The sequence below is a fragment of the Meriones unguiculatus genome, chromosome 12 (genome assembly GCF_030254825.1).
Source record: "Meriones unguiculatus strain TT.TT164.6M chromosome 12, Bangor_MerUng_6.1, whole genome shotgun sequence".
Taxonomy (NCBI): Eukaryota; Metazoa; Chordata; class Mammalia; order Rodentia; family Muridae; genus Meriones; species Meriones unguiculatus.
The window spans coordinates 30,265,250-30,282,879 of record NC_083360.1 but is presented as its reverse complement, the minus strand read 5'-3'; the positions used below and the strand labels follow the sequence as shown (position 1 = coordinate 30,282,879).

Below are 17,630 nucleotides of genomic sequence, written 5' to 3'. Positions count from 1 at the left end.
TTGGTGGTAGAGCTGTTTCATGACACACAGGCCCAGGGTCCTTCTGGCAATTATTTCACCCCACCCCCACCCCCTTAATACTGTTAGACTAGGACAGAAGAAAAATTATCTTGAGTTCCAATTGGTAAGTAAGTTGTCTTCAAGCCTGCCTGGAAAGGGCACTCACTACCTGAGTTCACACTTGGCTGACAGGAACCTGCAATGAAACTGAGCCATGCATAGACCTGTGTGCCTCAGAAGGGAATTCTGGATTCCTATAGATAGGATAGATAAGTAATCTCTGACAAAATGGTCTTTGAAACGATATAAAATGCCTTTCATTATGAAATAGTTGAAATAAAAGGATAGTAGTGACTTTTGAGCAAGGAGAGGATTTTTGAGAAAATGTGAGATTCTAGCAACGCTCAGAAGTCACTATTACTACCCTTTTATTTCAACTATTGGCTGGCCAGTGAACTCCCAAGATCTACCTGCCTCTGCTTCTAATACTGAGGTTACAGACACATGTAGCCTTGCCTGTTTTTTTTTTTTTTTTTTAATAATCTGAGAACAAGGAGTTCAAATTCAGCTGCTCAAGCCTGCTGACTTTCTCATTGAGCCATTATCTCTCCAGCCCCAAGTACTATTATCTCTTAACTGGGAAATTATGCTTATGAATGGCATTTGTGTTTATACTTGGCAAAACTCTCAACCAATTTCATCTCAATGTTCTTTTTTTTTTTTTTTTTTTTTTTTCAAGACAGGGTTTCTCTGTGTATCCTTGGTTGTGCTGGACTGGACTCTCTTTGTAGACCAGGATGGCCTTGAACTCAGAGATCCACCGGTCTCTGCCTCCTGAGTGCTGGGATTAAAGGTATGCACCACCTCACTCCGCTTCAACCTCCTAACTTAATATCACTTATAACTTATTTTGTAGGAAAAAAAATAAACCACAAAATACTGCCTTTGCTAGTTAAAAAAAAACCTTGATGTTAGACCTTTCAGCTGGATCTGCCTGGAAATATATACCACAGGTTTTTACTATCAAAAACCCATATAGACAAGCCCCTTCTTTTCTGATACCCAGGGTTTACACATTCCATTGCAGTACAGTGACAGAGACACTTCTCTTATGACCATCTATAACAAGTGCTATGTACAATTCAATAATCTGATAGTCAACTAAGAGGCATTTAAAAGGCTTCATTTCCTTTGAAGACCCTCGAATACCTTGAACAGGGAAGAGTGTGTTTTACTAAAACAATGTGATTAAAGAACTTAGAATTCAGGTAAGCAATTTAGTTACAATGACTGGGGAAGGGAGCGGGGACAGTAAACCACTTCCTCTGTAGGCAATGAAAATCCCTACAAACTATAATGTTCTAATGGAGTAATTTATTATAGTCATTTCACCTTTCAGTCTTAGTCTTTAAAATAATTAACATTCAAAACAATAAAAGGAAAGCTCATATAATTACTTACTCTTTGTACTCTCTTCCTCATTTTTAGAATCCACTAAATCACCTGAACGCATAGCAGACAAAATCTTCTGAGCAACAGTGGAGAGGGGTGTCTCACAGAGATCAAAACCTATACATGCCTCATAATTTTCCATTCTCATAAAGTCCTAAATATAAGATAAGTACCCATATATTAATTGTTAGACTTTAAAAGGACTTACATATATTTTCATTTCAAAGACATTAATAACTACAGGAGACAGGTTTGATTATCTGATAGGGTGGAAAAATGAGACGTTGCTGGTGCAAGCTGAATTGGGAGGCTGAGGCGGGAGGAACACAATTCAAGCCTGTCTAGGATATAGAGCAAGTTCAAACACAACCTGGGCAATTTAACAAGACCGTCTCAAATATTTTTAAAGAAAGAAGTGCTGGGCATAGAGCTCAGTGGTAGAGCATTTGCTAGGTATGTGTAAGCCCTAGGCTTGATTCCCCAGTGCTACAGATCAAAATAAAACCAACTAGAGGCTCATCTCAGGGATCATGATAAACAGATAAAAAAAAAAATCAAAAACAAACAAACAAAAAACACTCCTTAGGTGGTGACAGCACATGCCTTTAAGCCCAGCACTCAGGACGCAGAGGCAAGTCAATCTCCGAATTCGAAGCCAGCCTGGTCTACAGAGTGAGTTCCAGGACTGCCAGGGTTACAGAGAAGCCCTGTCTGGGAAAAGTGAGGGAACACGTCACTTTCTAATTAACCAACTATGAAGTAGTCTATAACTATGAAAACTAGTTATTATTAATTTTCAGGCATACAACTCTGACAATATAGTAATTACTGACTTGGGTCATCAAGGAAGACAAACAACCTGCCCTCTTGGCACTGACACATCCTATTGGTCCCCATGAGCAGGACAACTCGGGACATTTAAACAAACAGCTATCAATTAAATCTTAGGAGAAAATTTAACATTAGAATTTTTCCAACTACATTAGGTTTACCTAACAAAAATAAATTTGTGTAATATGATATAATAGACAAAAACGCATTTGCTTCATGAATTATAAACATTAACAATGCATGCCCATTTTCTATCTACAGATAAAGTCCATAAACCTTCTGAATTATGTATGTTTAAGACTGACATTACATATAAAAAAGTCAGAGTATTCTTAGAGGTATTTCCTAGAGCAGAACTCTTTTTGGCTGTCCTGTTTGAGACCAGGCTGGACTGGAACTAGAACTCACATCGATCCACCTGTCTCTGCCTTGAGTGCCTGTGAGTGCTGGGATTAAAAGTGTGTGCCACCATGCCTGGCTCCAGCAGAACTTTTACAGTATATACTATTTAACACAGTCATATCATGAGATGAGCTCTTTAAGGGCACTTGATGACTGACAGGCAGTGCAGTGTGGTGGTGAGTGCTGATAATCTCAGCATAGTCAAGGCAGGGTCATGAATTCAACACCAATCTGGGCTACAAGGCAAGACTTTATCTTAAAAAAAAAAAAGAATTTAAAAATCAAATTGAAGAGCCACTTCAAACCTTTAAAATAATTGTCTCTTTCTTCCCTAAGAAACTGATTTATATATGGATCATAAATTCTTATGATTTATACATAACCATTTATACATAATCTTGAAACTTAAATTTCAAATTCCATTACTTATGCTGTATCACACTGGTTAAAGCTCCAGTATGAGCCACCAAAACTTAGTCCCTAGAATGGAAATGCTCAGGAGTCCTCAAACTCTGTGATGCAAGTAGAAACATTTAAACTTCTTAAATGTTTAAACCTTTGAAGGTTACAATAGAGAATTAGGGGAAAGTACTCCCACAAGCGGAATTTTACTTTAGTCAAATACAAGGTTTAGCTACTGAATATACAACAGTATTATCATACCCAGAGGAGATAAAAATATAAGACCCAAATAAAATTGCACATTTTCATTTAGAAATCTATGATGTATCTGCTATCAGATAAGTGGACTAACAAAAAAAGTCAAACACATAGCAGAGATACATCAAACAAAAGACACATCCCAGTAGGAAGTGTGAGAGTCCACCACATACACAGAAAAGCATACAACTTAAAACTTTACTTCTGGGATTTTTTTTTTTTTAAATTCAGTATTTTCAGATCACAGTTGACCTCAGGTCACTAAAACCTTAAAGAGCAAAACTCAAAAGTTCTACAAAATTTTGAAATGCCAGTCTCAGATTCAATTATATATTTAAGTATTTGTACAATATGCATTTTTCCTGCAAGTAAAATTACACAAAGACTAAGTGGCACCAAAGAAATATGTCATGAAAAGTGCTTATAGTATGCCTGACATGCCTATGTTGGCACTGGAGAGGCAAAGGCAGGCAAATCCCTTAAACGAAGCCCAGTCTGGCAAGCCCGTGCTACAAAAGCTCAGCACCTCTACTCTGAACAATGGTTACATGGGTTAAAAACCAAACTGATACACACTGAATATTCCCTCTCTCAAATGTGTGGGACCAAATATTTTAATTTTTGTACATATAAATTAGTTATCTTAGGGATAGAACCCAAGTTGAAATGTGAAATTCATTTATATTTCAAATTTTCTACAAATAAGACTGAAGGTAGTTTTATAATCTGTTCTGTGACTCTGCCCTGTCATGTAAGATCAGATGTAGAATTTTTCACTTGTGAAATCATCCCAGTTGTTTATAAGTTTCAGATTTTGGAGCATTTAAAAATTTCCAATTAGGGAAGTCAACTTGACATTGAATCCATTAAATTGTTCTGTTTTCTTTAAAGATTTATTTACTTTATATTTGAGTGCTCTATCTGAATGTATACTTGCATGCCAGAAGAAGCTATCAGATCCCAGTACAGACCATCTATGTGGTTGCCAGGAATCAAACTCTGGATCTCTGACCCAGTGCTCTTAACCACTGAGCCATTGCTCCAGCACTGAGGCTACTGAGATGGATTAGTCACTGCTACCAACACTGATAGCCCGATTTCCATTCCCAGAGCTCTCATGGGAGAAGGATAACACCAACTCCTGCAAGGTGTTCTCATATCCAATATGATACACACTACCGTGTAAAACCACACACAAACACACACATCCCTCCCCACAAACAAAATACGTGAGAAAAATTAGTAGCATTTATTAGATATAGTCTCCTGATACTTAAAAATGAAAACATAGTAGGCATATAAGAACTCCATTTTTAAAAATCTTCAATCTTTAAGACCAGAAGCCTTAATCTTTGACTGGTTTTCTAAATTTTCCACAATATCTTTTAGATAGTCTTCATCTTTAAAAAAATATACATATAATTCTCTTCCCACTTGATCCAATTTATTTGTTGCTAAAACTTTTCTTTTTGTCTTCACATCAGCAAGAATATCAGTAAGGAGATGATTTAATTTATTCAGCTGAGATTCAACTTGATGAAAGTGCTCCATTAACTCCTAAAAAGGGGAAAAAAAACACTTTTATTTCAAGAACTTTATTCCTAACACCAGCTAGAAATTTAAAATATTATTTGAAAGGAAATTCAATGATTTAATAACGCCTCATAATAAAAAGCTATGAGTCTGGAGTGGTGCTACACTTGGGAGACAGAGACAGGAAGATGTGAGGTCTAGGCCAGCCTGATCTACACAGTTAATTCCAAGCCAGCCAAGGCTACATAGTGATATACTGTCTTAAAAAAAAAAAACAAAAAACTAAAGAAAAACAAAACAAAAACCTGTAATTAAAAATCACTGGGCTGAAGAGATGGCTCGGTGGATAAAGGTACTCGTTATCAGACCTGATAACCCAACTGATCCCCCAAAGCTACGTTTGAAGGAAACAACAGACTCCCAACTGTCCTCTGATCTCTAGACACCTGTGCACCACTCTACACACAAAGATAAATGCAATGAAATTTTTGAAAAGAAAAAAGAAAAAAAGATAACCCTTAACAGGTTGGGCGTGTGCTCATGTGTGTAATCCCAGCCGCAGGAAAGTTGAGGCAGGACAGCTCTAAGTCTGAGGTCAGATTGGGATACACAATGAGGTTCACACTAGTCTGTACTGCAGCATGAGACCCTATGTCACACAAACAAGCAAGTAAGCAAATAGGTTTCCATCAGGCTTATAGTCGACATAAAATTAACTGTGATAACATCTAATAGGTAATTCTGAATGACTCAATGCTAACTCTTACTTCCTGAAGTGTACCTGATCTGTTCTGTGTATTTATATAATTAAAAAATATTATTGAATGCCTACCTTGCATCAAGCACTGTTTGTAACTACTAACACAAAAAAAAATGAACAAAATCTTTTTCCTGAAAGTTTTATTATATTATATAATGAATCGAACTTTATTGTTGCTTACTCTGGGCCTGATACATAGAAATGCAGAAAAAGCCTTGAAGTGAAGTCTAACAAAAAAACTACTACTTCAGTTTGGACACACAAACGCCTTGTTATGGAAGTTACTCAGGAAGCTCTGCCTCCTGTCCCTCTCAGAGGATATACAGGCAGTTAACAGTTGGGAAGGAGACTCTTTAGTAAATTAGCTGTCCATGCTCCTTAATTAGCCTCTCATTCAAATCCTGTTAGCTATCACAATTAAACTCACTGTCGTTGGTGAGCCTCAGCTGGGTGTGTAGATGGTTTATTCACATCTCTGAGGAACTAGAAATATCTGCAAGGTGGATTTTGGGACATCAGCCAGACCACCAACATTTGTACCCACATTGGCTAAAGGACACAAAGGACCACAATGGTCCTGAGGTCTGTAGAAATGGTAGGTTATTTGACTATATTATATAATCACATTGACAATAAAAATCCACAATGGCATGGTGCTTTTCTTTAACCTTAAAAGAAAATGAAAACCAAACCTGTCTCAACGAAAATCTTTTCTCTTTTTTTATCTTGTAAAATAGAATTACACAGAACACTCAATGAAAACCACGCTAACATATGTAATTCTTCTGCTTAAGAACTCAGACATTTTCTAAAGCCTTAATGTTTAATAAATTTGATTTTCTTACTGTTGGCATTTAAAGGATTTTAACAATTCTCAACAGTTGTCCAATCGAGCATTCTAGTCTTCAAAACTGTAGCCAGTCATTAGCAGAAATTCTCACTAAGTCTGTAGCTCTAACTACCCCCAACATTCCAGAGCTTCTGGGCATGGCCCACAAGCAGCTGGGTGCTTGTTATGAAAACACAATTCCTGGGCCTCAGTTCAGGCTAAATTATTCAATCTCTGCAACAGACCCACGAATCGGCATTTCAATATTCCACTCCCTGGTGATTCTAATGTGCAAATTTTTAAAAATGACTGCTTTTAGACCTGTCACATATGCTAATTTTACAGACTAGTACTTCTAAAACTACATTTTTAAGAAAACAGGTAATTCTGACATTATTGTGTACTTTTAACGTTCTCTAAGAAAATTTTGGTAAACAAAAATTTGGTACACTAATAAACTTTAATTAAATCATAATGCTTTTATGGTACTAAAATAAATATTATTACAGCATCTACTATAAAAATGTTCAACCTAATTAATAAAAATGACTTGACTTTTTAAATTTCCTTTTTTTTTTGGTTTTTTGGTTTGTTTGTTTTGTGGACAGAGTCTCATTCTGTAGCTCTGGCTGTCCTGGAACTGTATAGGCAATGCTGGTCTTGAACTCACATAGCTCTGCCTCCTTCTGCCTCCCAAGTGGTAGGATTAAGGCACAGCCTGACCTGACTTTTTATATCCTGATGAGGTAGTAAAAAAACATTAATAATACCTGTAGTGGATGTTTTGGTTTGTTAAAAAAAACCCAGTTATATTATGTAAATATGTTTTTGTTTTAATCCCAAGTATGGGAGTTTAGTTTGGGCTTGAGTTTGCACACAACTGATAATTGCCTCCTGCCAGACATGGTATTTGCCAGTTGCAACAGCCTTCCTAGAGCAGCATAGAGAGGGGTGTGGTCTAGGACTCTAAGGGATTTAAATACCAGAGCCCAGAAAGAGAAGGTGTGGCAGTTTGGAGAGACCAGACTGTCCTTGTGGCAGCTTGGAGGAGACAGCTGGACAGAAACTTTCAATACAGTGACTTAGAGGAGACTGCTTGCTGCATTTGCTGTTGATGAAGATTGGTATAGCCCCTAAAGAATCCATCAACCTAAAACGGCAGGACGAAGTGAAGGGGTCTGCAGCCCTTCTCCCCATTAACCTTCTCTTACCTAGGGTTAAAGGGAGGTAGAAGCATAAATACCCCAAATAAAGTAAGAGTTTAAAAACAAGTGCAACAGATACCAAACAGCAAGATTTTTATTTTCAGGATTCCACAACGCATTCTTTTTCAGATCTCAACTATCTGAAATGAAAATGCATCTTATAATAGAGACCATGATGTGGTAGATGCTGATGGCCAAGCACTCTTAAAATATTTTCCAGATGAGGATGGTGACTCAGACCTACAATCCTGCCACTTGGAGGCAAAGCAAGAAGACTGCTACATAGTCTATATAGCAAGTTCCAGACCAGTAAGGACTACATGGCGAGACTATTTCAAATAAAACAAAGCTTTCTCCAATATTCTTGATGTACAGTGTAGATAACGAAGTCAACTTAGAGCAACTCAGAATTAAATGTGAGGCTCTAAGAGTAGCTTACATATTGTAATTGGCTTATTTTCTCCTTTTAAAATATGCTCAAGAGTAACACAATGATGGGCTAGAGTGATGGCTCAGTAGATAATGGCACCTACAGTTAAGCCTGACAACCTGAGTTCAATCCCTGGGACCATATGGAAGAAAGAAGAAAACCAACTACTACAAACTGTCCTTATTTCAATTGTGCACCATGGCACACATGCACCCACATAACACACAAATGAATAGGTGTAATTTTTAAAAAGAGTAATATGAAAAAATGTCTACCTACATCTAAAAGATCCCTTTTAGTGAAGATGTGTGAGAGAGAGAGTTTTCTGACCTCAAAATGAGAACCTCTGCCACTATGATATTTTGTCTAAGCACATGGGGCCACATGATCATGAATTAAACTCTCTGAAATCATGAGCCAAATAATCTTTTCCACTTTAAGTTGCTTCTGTTAGGTATTTGGTCTACATAAAAGTATATATAAGTAACTAACATAAAGACTAACCACAGAAAACTAAAAATTATTTAAACATCTGTCAAACAAGTAATTATGAAATTTTATATAATGGAACAGTAATTATATGAAGGAGAAAATTAATATGTGTCTATATAGATGATTTTCAAAAATAATGTTAAGGAACAAGTACATGCTGTGTATTGTGGCACACACCTTTAATCCCATCACTGAGAATACAGAGGCAGACAAATCTCGGTGAGCTTGAGGCTGGCCTGATTTACACAGTGAGTACCAGTTGAGCCAGGAACACACAGTGAGCCCCAGTCTTTAAAATAAAAAATAAAATAAAATAAAATAAATAAAATTAAATTAAAATAAAGGAAACAAAATGAAAACAAGCAAATGCTAGTCTCTGAGAAACACATTTGTAATTTTAGCACTCTGGAAGAAGAAGGAGGAAGATTGCAAGCTTAGGGCCAGCCTGAGCTACAAAATAAGTTTAGGGTCACCTTGAGCACATAATGAGACCTATTTCAAAAAGAAGGCTGGGATTGTACCTTAATAATGAAGTCCTTCCCTAGTATGTAGAAAATTTTAAAGACAGAAAGGCAATCCTCTGTTTGCTAAAAGTTTTCTTCCTTAACACTGCATCAACATTATTTATCTAAATATATATAAATTATATAGATACATACATATACACACACACACACACACATATATATGGAGTTTAAAAAATCATAAGGTTTTTATATGGTGGCATATGCCTACACTTCTAGTACCTGGGAGATTTTGATTGGAGACCAGCATAGCTACATGGCAAGACCCTGTCTCTCTAAATAAGTAAATTTTATATTAGTGTAATGGGTTAGGGTAATCTTTTCTTCATGATATTTTCTAAGAAACATTATTTTTTAAAGTTATTATTTTTTTAATTTGAAAAAGTATTTTTGCTTAGATGTATGCATGTATACCACAGGTGTGCCTGGAACCCACAAAACAGGACATCAGAACCAATAGAACTAGAGTCACAGATGGTTGTGAGCCACCATATGGGTACTAGGAATGCAACATAAGTCCTTTACAATAGCAGCAAGTGTTCCTAACTACCAAGTCAGCTCTCCAGCCCTTACAATAAACATAATTTTAAAAGCATTTTAAATTTCTAAGTAAACACTCACCTGATCACAAAGCAACAGCTGATTCCCTCCATGGTACAAAGCATCACAAAGCATGTCCACATCATTATTCAGTTTAGACAGAAAGAAAAAACGCTCTTCAGTAGATACAGCCAACTGATCTTGTGTTAGAGAAACATCTTGTTTCAATTTCTCAGCTACTTCCTCCAGGTGTTCATGGGTTATAAACAATTCTTTTTTCTTATTGTCTCCCTCTAAAAGTTGATAAAGCCTAAAATACAAAAATTAAAATTAAAGAGAAAAATGTTCAGGTCAGTTGTTTTCAAAATTATAACCCACCATACTGGGTCACAGACAGTGATAGCTAAGTAACTACTGAAAAGTAGCAATATATGTGTTTCTAATACTGAGCAATTGAAACTGTCTCAAGTATAATACTATTTCAAAAGAGAAATATCTGACTTTTAAGTATGTGTTACAACCCTGTCATCCTAGCACTCAGGAAGCTAAGGCAGGTGAATGATAGGCTCAGGGCTCATCTTAGCTATATAGTTGCCATTAATTTATTTCAAAGTGAGCTTCAGTGACATGTCCCAAGCAGCAGCAACAATGACATAGGGAAAATCAATCTTTAATGCCTACTTCACAAGAATGTGGTGGGATTAAAACAGAAAAACTAAACTGGGCATGGTGGTACATGACTGTAATCCCAGCACTCAGGAGGCAGAGGCAGAAAGATTCTGTGAGTTGGAGACCAGCCTAGTCTACAGAGTGAGTCCAGGACAGCCAAAGTGACACAGAGAAACCCTGACTTGAAAACAAAACAAAAAAACAAAAAAGAGAAAAACTAAAAATGTAAATACTGTAAAATGAAACAATTAATAGCTATATGAATAGCCATTAACACTTCCTATTTTAATTTGTTCAGCATTGGTAAAAATCCTGCTAATTAACAAGACCATTTTAACATTGTACTTAATGGGGAAAAAAAAATCCACCAGCCTATAGGACAAAAAAAAAAAAATCTAAAGCAGTCTCATAAAAAGACATGGTCTTTTAGTCATAATATACATAACTTGCTTTCTCTCTTCACACACACAAATCTTAACAGACTATAAAAGTGGTTGAAGTTCAAAGCGGCCCATTATAATCCTAGGGGCTATAACTACACAATTACCCAATGTCACATTCACATAGATCATGATCATGATGTAGATGGTAACCCCTAAAATTAAAACAATGAGGAAATTCTAAGTCACTCATTTTACTAATATGAAACAAAATGATTTAGAGTATGTTATTTTTTGTTGTCTTTTTTTTTTTTTTTTTTTTGAGTTTTTTGACAGAGGGTTTCTCTGGATAGTCCTGTCTGTCCTAGAACTCCCTCTGGAGACCAGGCTGGCTACAAACTCAGAGATCCACCTGCCTCTGCCTCCCTTGTGCTGGGATTAAAAGCTAATGTATGTTATTCTGATCCTATAGAAAAATGAGGACTAGCATACAAAATTTGTATGTATGTGTGCACATGCACATAGGGAGGGCAGAGGTTGATGTTGAGGGTCTTCCTCAACCACTCTCTGCCTCACTTTTTAACAAAGTCTCTCATGAACCTGGAACTCACCTATTCTGTGAGACCGGCTGGCCAGCAAGCACTAGGAATCCTTCCTCCTCTATCTCTCCAGTGAAAAGGCAACAGAAACGTGGCCCTGCACCTGGCTTTTATGTAGTTTCTGGGGAATCAATTTCTGGTTTTCAAGCTTGTACACAAGCACTTCAGTGACTGAGCTATCTCCCCAGTCCTGTCTCCTTGCCAGTTCGTTCTTTCTTTAAAATACAAAGTCTCATTGTGCGGCTCAGGCTGTCCTAGAATTCTTGCTATGTAGCCCAAGCTGACCTCAAAATCAGGATTCTCCTTCTCCAGCTTCCAGAAAGTGAAATTAAAGATAAAATCCCATCACCACACAGGATTTAAAACACAAGTGTTTGCTGAACATTTTCATTTTATAGCCCATGAAGACCTCAAATTTAGATTTCTGCCCCAGCCTTCTCATGGGATTACAGATATGAGCCACCACAACAGCAGAGTACAGACTTGAAATATTCTACTTTAGCCTTCTAATTGCAGTATCTTGGTGTCATCAATTGCTTAGATATTCAGGAAAGGCTAGCTTTCATTTCTCGTGGTCTACCTCCCCAGATAGGGAAATAGTCTTCCTGTCCTACAACTACAATCAGTACCATGATACTGACATAATGACACCTGTATACATGATACAAGATATAATCAGTACCATGACCAGCAATACCTATGATACAAAGCTGTATTCAAATTTCCTGTCCCAAATCTAAAATAAAGTATCTAAATAATGGTATCTACATGGGAGTAAAGTATTTTATCAGTTTATTCCCCCAACTCACTGACTTCAGCTCTAAAGTGGCTACATTCAGACCTAACAAGAACAGAAAGGAAACAAAAAAATTTAAAAGATAAAAGAAAAGCAGAAAGGCCAAATCTGAGTACAAGCAATATTTTTAAACCTTCAATATTTCTGTTCCAACTCTCTAGTACTTCACACAAATAAAAGAAAAAATACTAAGGAAGCAATGGCACATACATACCTATGAGCAGAATAATCCTTAGTGTTGATGGGAGTCCTTGAGCTTAACTGCTCAGATGCCGATAGACCTGTTAGCCTTGTTAACTGCTGGCAGAGCACCATGTTTCTTTGACTAAGTTGTTGAACCAAATTTTCAAGTTGCCGATATGTATCCCAATGTCTTCTCAACTCAATTTCATATGATAGCTGCACAAGCTCAAATGATGCCTTCTGCTTTATCAACTGACTTAAAACTAACTCTTGTTTTGCTGTATAATAATCTTGTTTAGCAATCTGCAGATTAAAATCTCCCTTTACAACTGGCATGTTCAATAACTGTGCATTCTCTTTTACCACAGCAGGCAAAATTTTCTCTTTTATATGAGTGATTTGTTCTTCAAGTTTTAGAATCTCACTGTTCAAACTAGAAATTTTAGCATCCAAATTTTCTTTAACAATACCCTATAGAAAAAAAGCAGTAACATTTTAAAAGGTAGGTTTAAGCTTTTATTTTAAAATTTTCACTTTTGTTTTAGGTGGTCAGTTAATATACTCAATGAGTAAAAACTAACTTACTAGACAAAAAATTGTTTTAAAAGGAAAAATATAAATTAAGTTAAGAGAAAAGCCAGTATGAACTACTGAACTTCAGTGCTCTTACATAACATACGTACACAAAAATGGCTAACAAACTAGGAGATTTCATCTTTATCTTAATTATAACTTTATCAGCATATTACTCATTATAATAAATGAAGATTTTAGTTTTTCTTAAAATTATCTCAATAGCTATTTTCTTAGCCCATCAGCTGATTATAGCATACAGATTTACCAGACTTTTCATTATTTCAAAATTTTTGTCTGTTGTAGTAACTAATTTAATTCTGATTCAGAAAACTCTACATTTTTAAATTCACCTATCTAATGGTACAAGAAAGCAAGCTTTTAAAGAGTGCAGGAAAACAACTACAATATATGTATATATTTTCAACAAGTAAAGAGGTTCATTCCACTGAATCCTGGGCTTTTGACTTCATTAACACCATCTTCAAAATACCCATAATCAAGCAAGTAGTCTCTCTAGCATATATCATAACACAGAAAACCCGGCTTAACCTGTATTTGAAATGACACAATTTCCAATTCATAATACATACTAAAGTATTTCTGTTCAAAAGCTAACCAGGTAATATGACCGAGGATAAAACTATTAAATCCTAGTAATATGATTAAACATATACTTGTGTGAAACACATACTACAAATAAGTACTGAGAAAATATAAAATTAAAATCAGATTCCCCCTTTCAAAAATAGTAACAATATTAAACCCTGTATTTCTAACAATTACAATATGATTTCAGTCTTATTTCTTATGTTTACCTCGCTGGTTAGGCTATGAAGATTCTCTTCTGCCCATTTTATACTTGACTCCATGCTCAAATTACTCGCTTTCAAGTATATGATCTGTTGTTGGGCACAGATGTATGCTATCTGCAGTCTAGCCATCTCCAGTCGTCTCTCCCCAAGAATTTCTTCATTATCACAAATAGATGGTGTTTGTATATCTAAAAGCTGAAAATTTTCTTCATTTGAACTTTCAACTACTTCATGAATACCCTGAAAGAATTGCTTTTTGGTATATAAGGTTAAGGCTTCTGTGCTCTGCTCTTCTTGGCTTATATATTTTCCCAATGAAAACTGAGATAAAAACACCATTGGATTTGTCCCTTGACCTAAATTAGAATTTCTGAAGAATATCATCAAATTATTAATTCCATCAGTAAGAACTTGAAGTTCATTACTGAGCTTAGTATTCACAGCATTTAGGAATCCTTGCTTTTGTTTCAGCTTCTTAGCGGCTTCTTCTTGCTTAGCATTTAATGTCAGAGACTTGTAGTTAGTTTCGGAAGCCATTAACTGGTATTTATTTCGTTGTTGAATTTTTAAGTTATTTAACTTCTGCAGAGTTTGAACCTCATCCTCTAATATCTGTATCTCTTTGTCATCCAGTATAGGTGTCTTCAAATCAAAAGTTTTACAGGTTCTGAGAACTTCATCCAATGCTGTTCCCTCTAGGACAGGCTTGCCTGATTGTTGAAGAGTGCTGAAGGCTTCCAATTCTTGTTCAGACAATACATTCTGTTCATTCACGTTTCCACAAAACCATTTCAAAAATGACTCATCTTCAACAGCCTCAAACAGCCAGTCAAAATCTTCTCCATTAAGAATATCAGCTTTGGGATAACCAATTTTTTTCAATGTTTCCACAAACTCATTTCCACAACTCATGGTTTAATGACCCCTGATTTTTTAATATTTGATATGAATCTATGGTAATGATTTTAAAAAACTGAGTTCAAACAAAAAACATGTTTACACTAAGTCCATGGAAGAAGGGGGAAAAAATACAATCTATAATGTGCTTTCCTGGGGGGGGGGAGAAAACAACTATTAGACCACAAGGCAAACACAATTTAAATACACAGATAACTTTATAAGATGACATCAGGAAACTACTTAAGTGAAAGGCGGATGCAGGGTGCAGTATCTGAGGAAAATAAAGCAAATCATGAGTATTCGGGGAGTTGCTTAGGACGCTACAACAATGAGGAATCTAATTAATGAAGATATAACATTAAAATCCTGATTTATTTCAGTGATGAAATTACCTAAAATACACTACATTTTGTGAAATAGTTGTTTATTTCCTGTCGTTTCTATTTAGTAAACAGAAACGAGAAACATGGCAATCTTTTTGGGATAGAATCAACTAATATTTACCTCAATCAGCATTCATCAGGTTCAAACCAGCCTAATGCAGAGAAAACCAGTACAAGTTGACAAGTTTCAAAGTACCCAGCAGTCTTCAAGTAAAAAGTATTTTTCAACCAGCGCCCTATGATCCACGACTTGAGCCAAAAGAACGTCAGTGGCAGTGGCAGGCCTTAGAATGACATTTGGCACTCCTGTAGCAAAATCTACTGCCTGGGTTTTGTTTGTTTCGGGGTATCCAGCTGTGACACTTAGGATACCCACCGAATTGCTGTTTTTAAAAGATGGTGGCATAGTTCAGCTTTAACGCTTGCCTAGTATGACTGAGGCCCTGGGTTTTATCCGCAGCATCCGAAAAACAGTTACCAACCCCAGCCTCACCAAGCAGCCCCACCCCCGGCCCCGTACGAAGCCTCAGCCTCCCGGCGCACCCCACGCCCGAGCCCAGCGACCTCTATCGGTGCCTCAGGCTGGCTGTAGAAGGCTAGCGGCGGCCTCGCCAGCCACCATCGCGAGCCCATTACCTCAGGCGGGCCCCGCCGGCGCCCTTTGCAGCAACCAACCGCGCGCGCCGCAGTGCCTCACGGGAGTGCCGGGACGCGCACGCGCAGGGAGCTACAGCGGTAATGTCTGCGCAGGCGTGGTATTCCAGAGACGTGAGAGGAGGAACCGCTGACCGGCCCACATCGTGGACCAGGAGCCAGGCGATTGGCTTTCCTGACAGACGCACCGCCCCATGACTCCGCCCCCATCCCGCCCCACGACTACCCGCTGTCCTTCCCGTTAGGCTGAAGAGAATTGTTTTTCCACTGGAGGCTCCACTGTCGCCCCGCCCCGGCCTGGAGTTGGCGTCTTGGTCTCTGGGCTGTGCGTTGCTCAGCGATCCAGGCTTCTGTCGTTCTGTTAGGCCTCCTGCTCTAAGCATGGCTTGCAGTCTTTGACGCCACTATGGTACTGAAAGCTTGAGGTAGAACAGACCCTTCCCTTTCCCAGCAGCCCTTATGTCCCCCGCATCCCGCGTAGGGTGACCCAAAGTGGTGCTAGTAACAAGGTCCTCAGTAAGTAGCGCGGTCCCCAGCAGGTCTCTTTCAGTGTAGGATTGTTGGCTACAGACTTTTACAACGGTTATTTAGCAAAATCACTTAACTCCCAAGGCCTCACTGGACTTCCAAGCAAAAGCTGACCTCCTTCAAGATTCCCATCTTCAAAATGTCAGTGTAAAGTGCATGAGTTTCAAATGCTATGGAAGAAAAGTGCATTCAACTCAAAAGTACAGATACTCTGAGACTGCTGGGCTACCCACAGTCATGCGATGAAGGACAGAATGCTGAACTAAGGCTAATTCTGATGGAAGCTTCGATAATGACCTTTGGTCCCAGAAAAGTGACCTTTGGAGTTACAGTTGGCATTGGTAACATGTTTGTATGGGGCAGAATTTGTTCCCTTTTCTACCAGACAGCATTTTCAATTTACCAATCTCTTGTAAGATGGCATATAAATTTGCAAGGTGTGAGCTTTGATCATCAGAAAATAGTACTCCCCTCCTCTGGTCACAAATGAGGTAGCTTATCAGACAAGGTTCTAGTCTATCTGCTACTAGGTAGAATTCTTTCTACATTTTTTTTTTTCTCCCTGTTTGTTGAGACAAGGATTTGAGGCATGGCCCAGGCTGGGTTTGAACTCAAGATCCTACTACTTTAGCAACTCCAAGTGCTGGAGTTACAGGTATGAATCACTATGCCCAGCTCTTAATATTTTTAAAGAAAGAAAAAGTAGTGTTCTAGGCAAGATAATTTAAATTCTAGTTGAAGACATTTACTATTCTTACTTTAGTCTCCTTTTGAAAGTCAATAAAGCTTGAAAGTAAATAAAAACAAACATTACAGGGGAAAAGTTCTCAGAAGGGTTCCTAATCTGGGGTTAGGAAATCAGGGGGTTGGCCCAGGAGGACCCCTGATGCCAGGCTGGAGGTGGGGGCTCAGCAGGGAGCTGGCATTGAGTGGGTTTTGGCCAGAGGAAGTACAAGCAGTGCTTTCGGGAAATTTTGCTGAGGAGGCAAAGACTGAAAGAAAAAGAGCCATGACACAAGATGAGGGGGTGGGAATGCAGGGCTGAGAGGATTTTTGGTGTTGTTTTGTTTTAAAGTGGGAGGAACTTGGGGGATATTTATAGATTGTGCAGGGAAGAACTCAGAGGAGACCGAATTAAAGATGCCAGAAAGACAAAAGACTACTTTGCAGGATGAGGTCCCCCCAGAGCAGGAGGCAAACCCTGGAAACCCAGACCTTCCAGAAAACCCACTGTTCTTAGTGACTCCTGGCTCCTAACTCTCTCTTGAGTTGCTGACCACAGTTACTTGTTTGAAAGGTATTCGTGAGGCCACGAGAGGCCTTAAAAAATATAAAGATTAGGACAGGATCAGCCTGCTGACTACAAATGGCAAACACAACGGGGTTAATTATACAGAACTGGAGCATTTTCTTAGGATTGGATTAGAAACTTAAGAAGGCAAGTATATTAAACTTGTCTTGGAGACAAGCTTGTTTTCTTATACCCCAAATC

At 37.8% G+C, this 17,630-nt stretch overlaps 2 protein-coding genes across 6 annotated transcripts in view; both read right to left on the bottom strand.

The window, feature by feature from the left end:
• The window catches only part of Poln (DNA polymerase nu), a 127,514-nt gene extending 123,058 nt beyond the window's left edge, over positions 1-4,456 (bottom strand). The window contains exon 1 of the mRNA XM_060365492.1: positions 1,462-4,456. Within this exon, the coding sequence (XP_060221475.1) occupies positions 1,462-1,600 (139 nt within the window). The 5' untranslated portion in view covers positions 1,601-4,456. The remainder of the gene's footprint in view (positions 1-1,461) is intronic.
• Positions 4,457-4,579: 123 nt separating this feature from the next.
• On the bottom strand, positions 4,580-15,691 carry Haus3 (HAUS augmin like complex subunit 3). 5 transcript variants are annotated; one of them, XR_002476647.2, is made up of 6 exons: positions 15,078-15,599; positions 13,677-14,723; positions 12,317-12,756; positions 9,740-9,968; positions 8,772-8,883; positions 4,770-4,902 (listed from the first exon to the last, which is right to left on the bottom strand). XR_002476647.2 is itself a non-coding variant. In XM_060365493.1 (5 exons), exons 2-5 carry the CDS (start codon positions 14,583-14,585, stop codon positions 4,669-4,671), a joined length of 1,812 nt encoding a protein of 603 aa, XP_060221476.1. In that variant the 5' UTR covers positions 14,586-14,723; positions 15,593-15,691; the 3' UTR covers positions 4,580-4,668. The 5 variants fall into 5 exon arrangements, 4 of the variants coding, with proteins under 4 accessions (XP_060221476.1, XP_060221477.1, XP_021499379.1 ...); XM_060365493.1 differs by lacking the exon at positions 8,772-8,883 and having other exon boundaries at positions 4,580-4,902; positions 15,593-15,691; XM_060365494.1 differs by lacking the exon at positions 8,772-8,883 and having other exon boundaries at positions 4,580-4,902; positions 15,521-15,624.
• Between the last annotated feature and the right edge of the window lie 1,939 nt (positions 15,692-17,630).

Coding starts and splice junctions, on each gene's coding strand:
- Haus3 (XM_060365493.1), bottom strand. CDS start 14,585: ATGAGTTGTGGAAATGAGTTTGTGGAAACATTGAAAAAAATTGGTTAT. Junction 12,757..13,676: donor TTCATAGCCTAACCAGCGAG/GTAAACATAAGA, acceptor TTTTTTCTATAG/GGTATTGTTAAAGAAAATTT. Junction 9,969..12,316: donor AAGGATTATTCTGCTCATAG/GTATGTATGTGC, acceptor TTTGTATTTTAG/GCTTTATCAACTTTTAGAGG.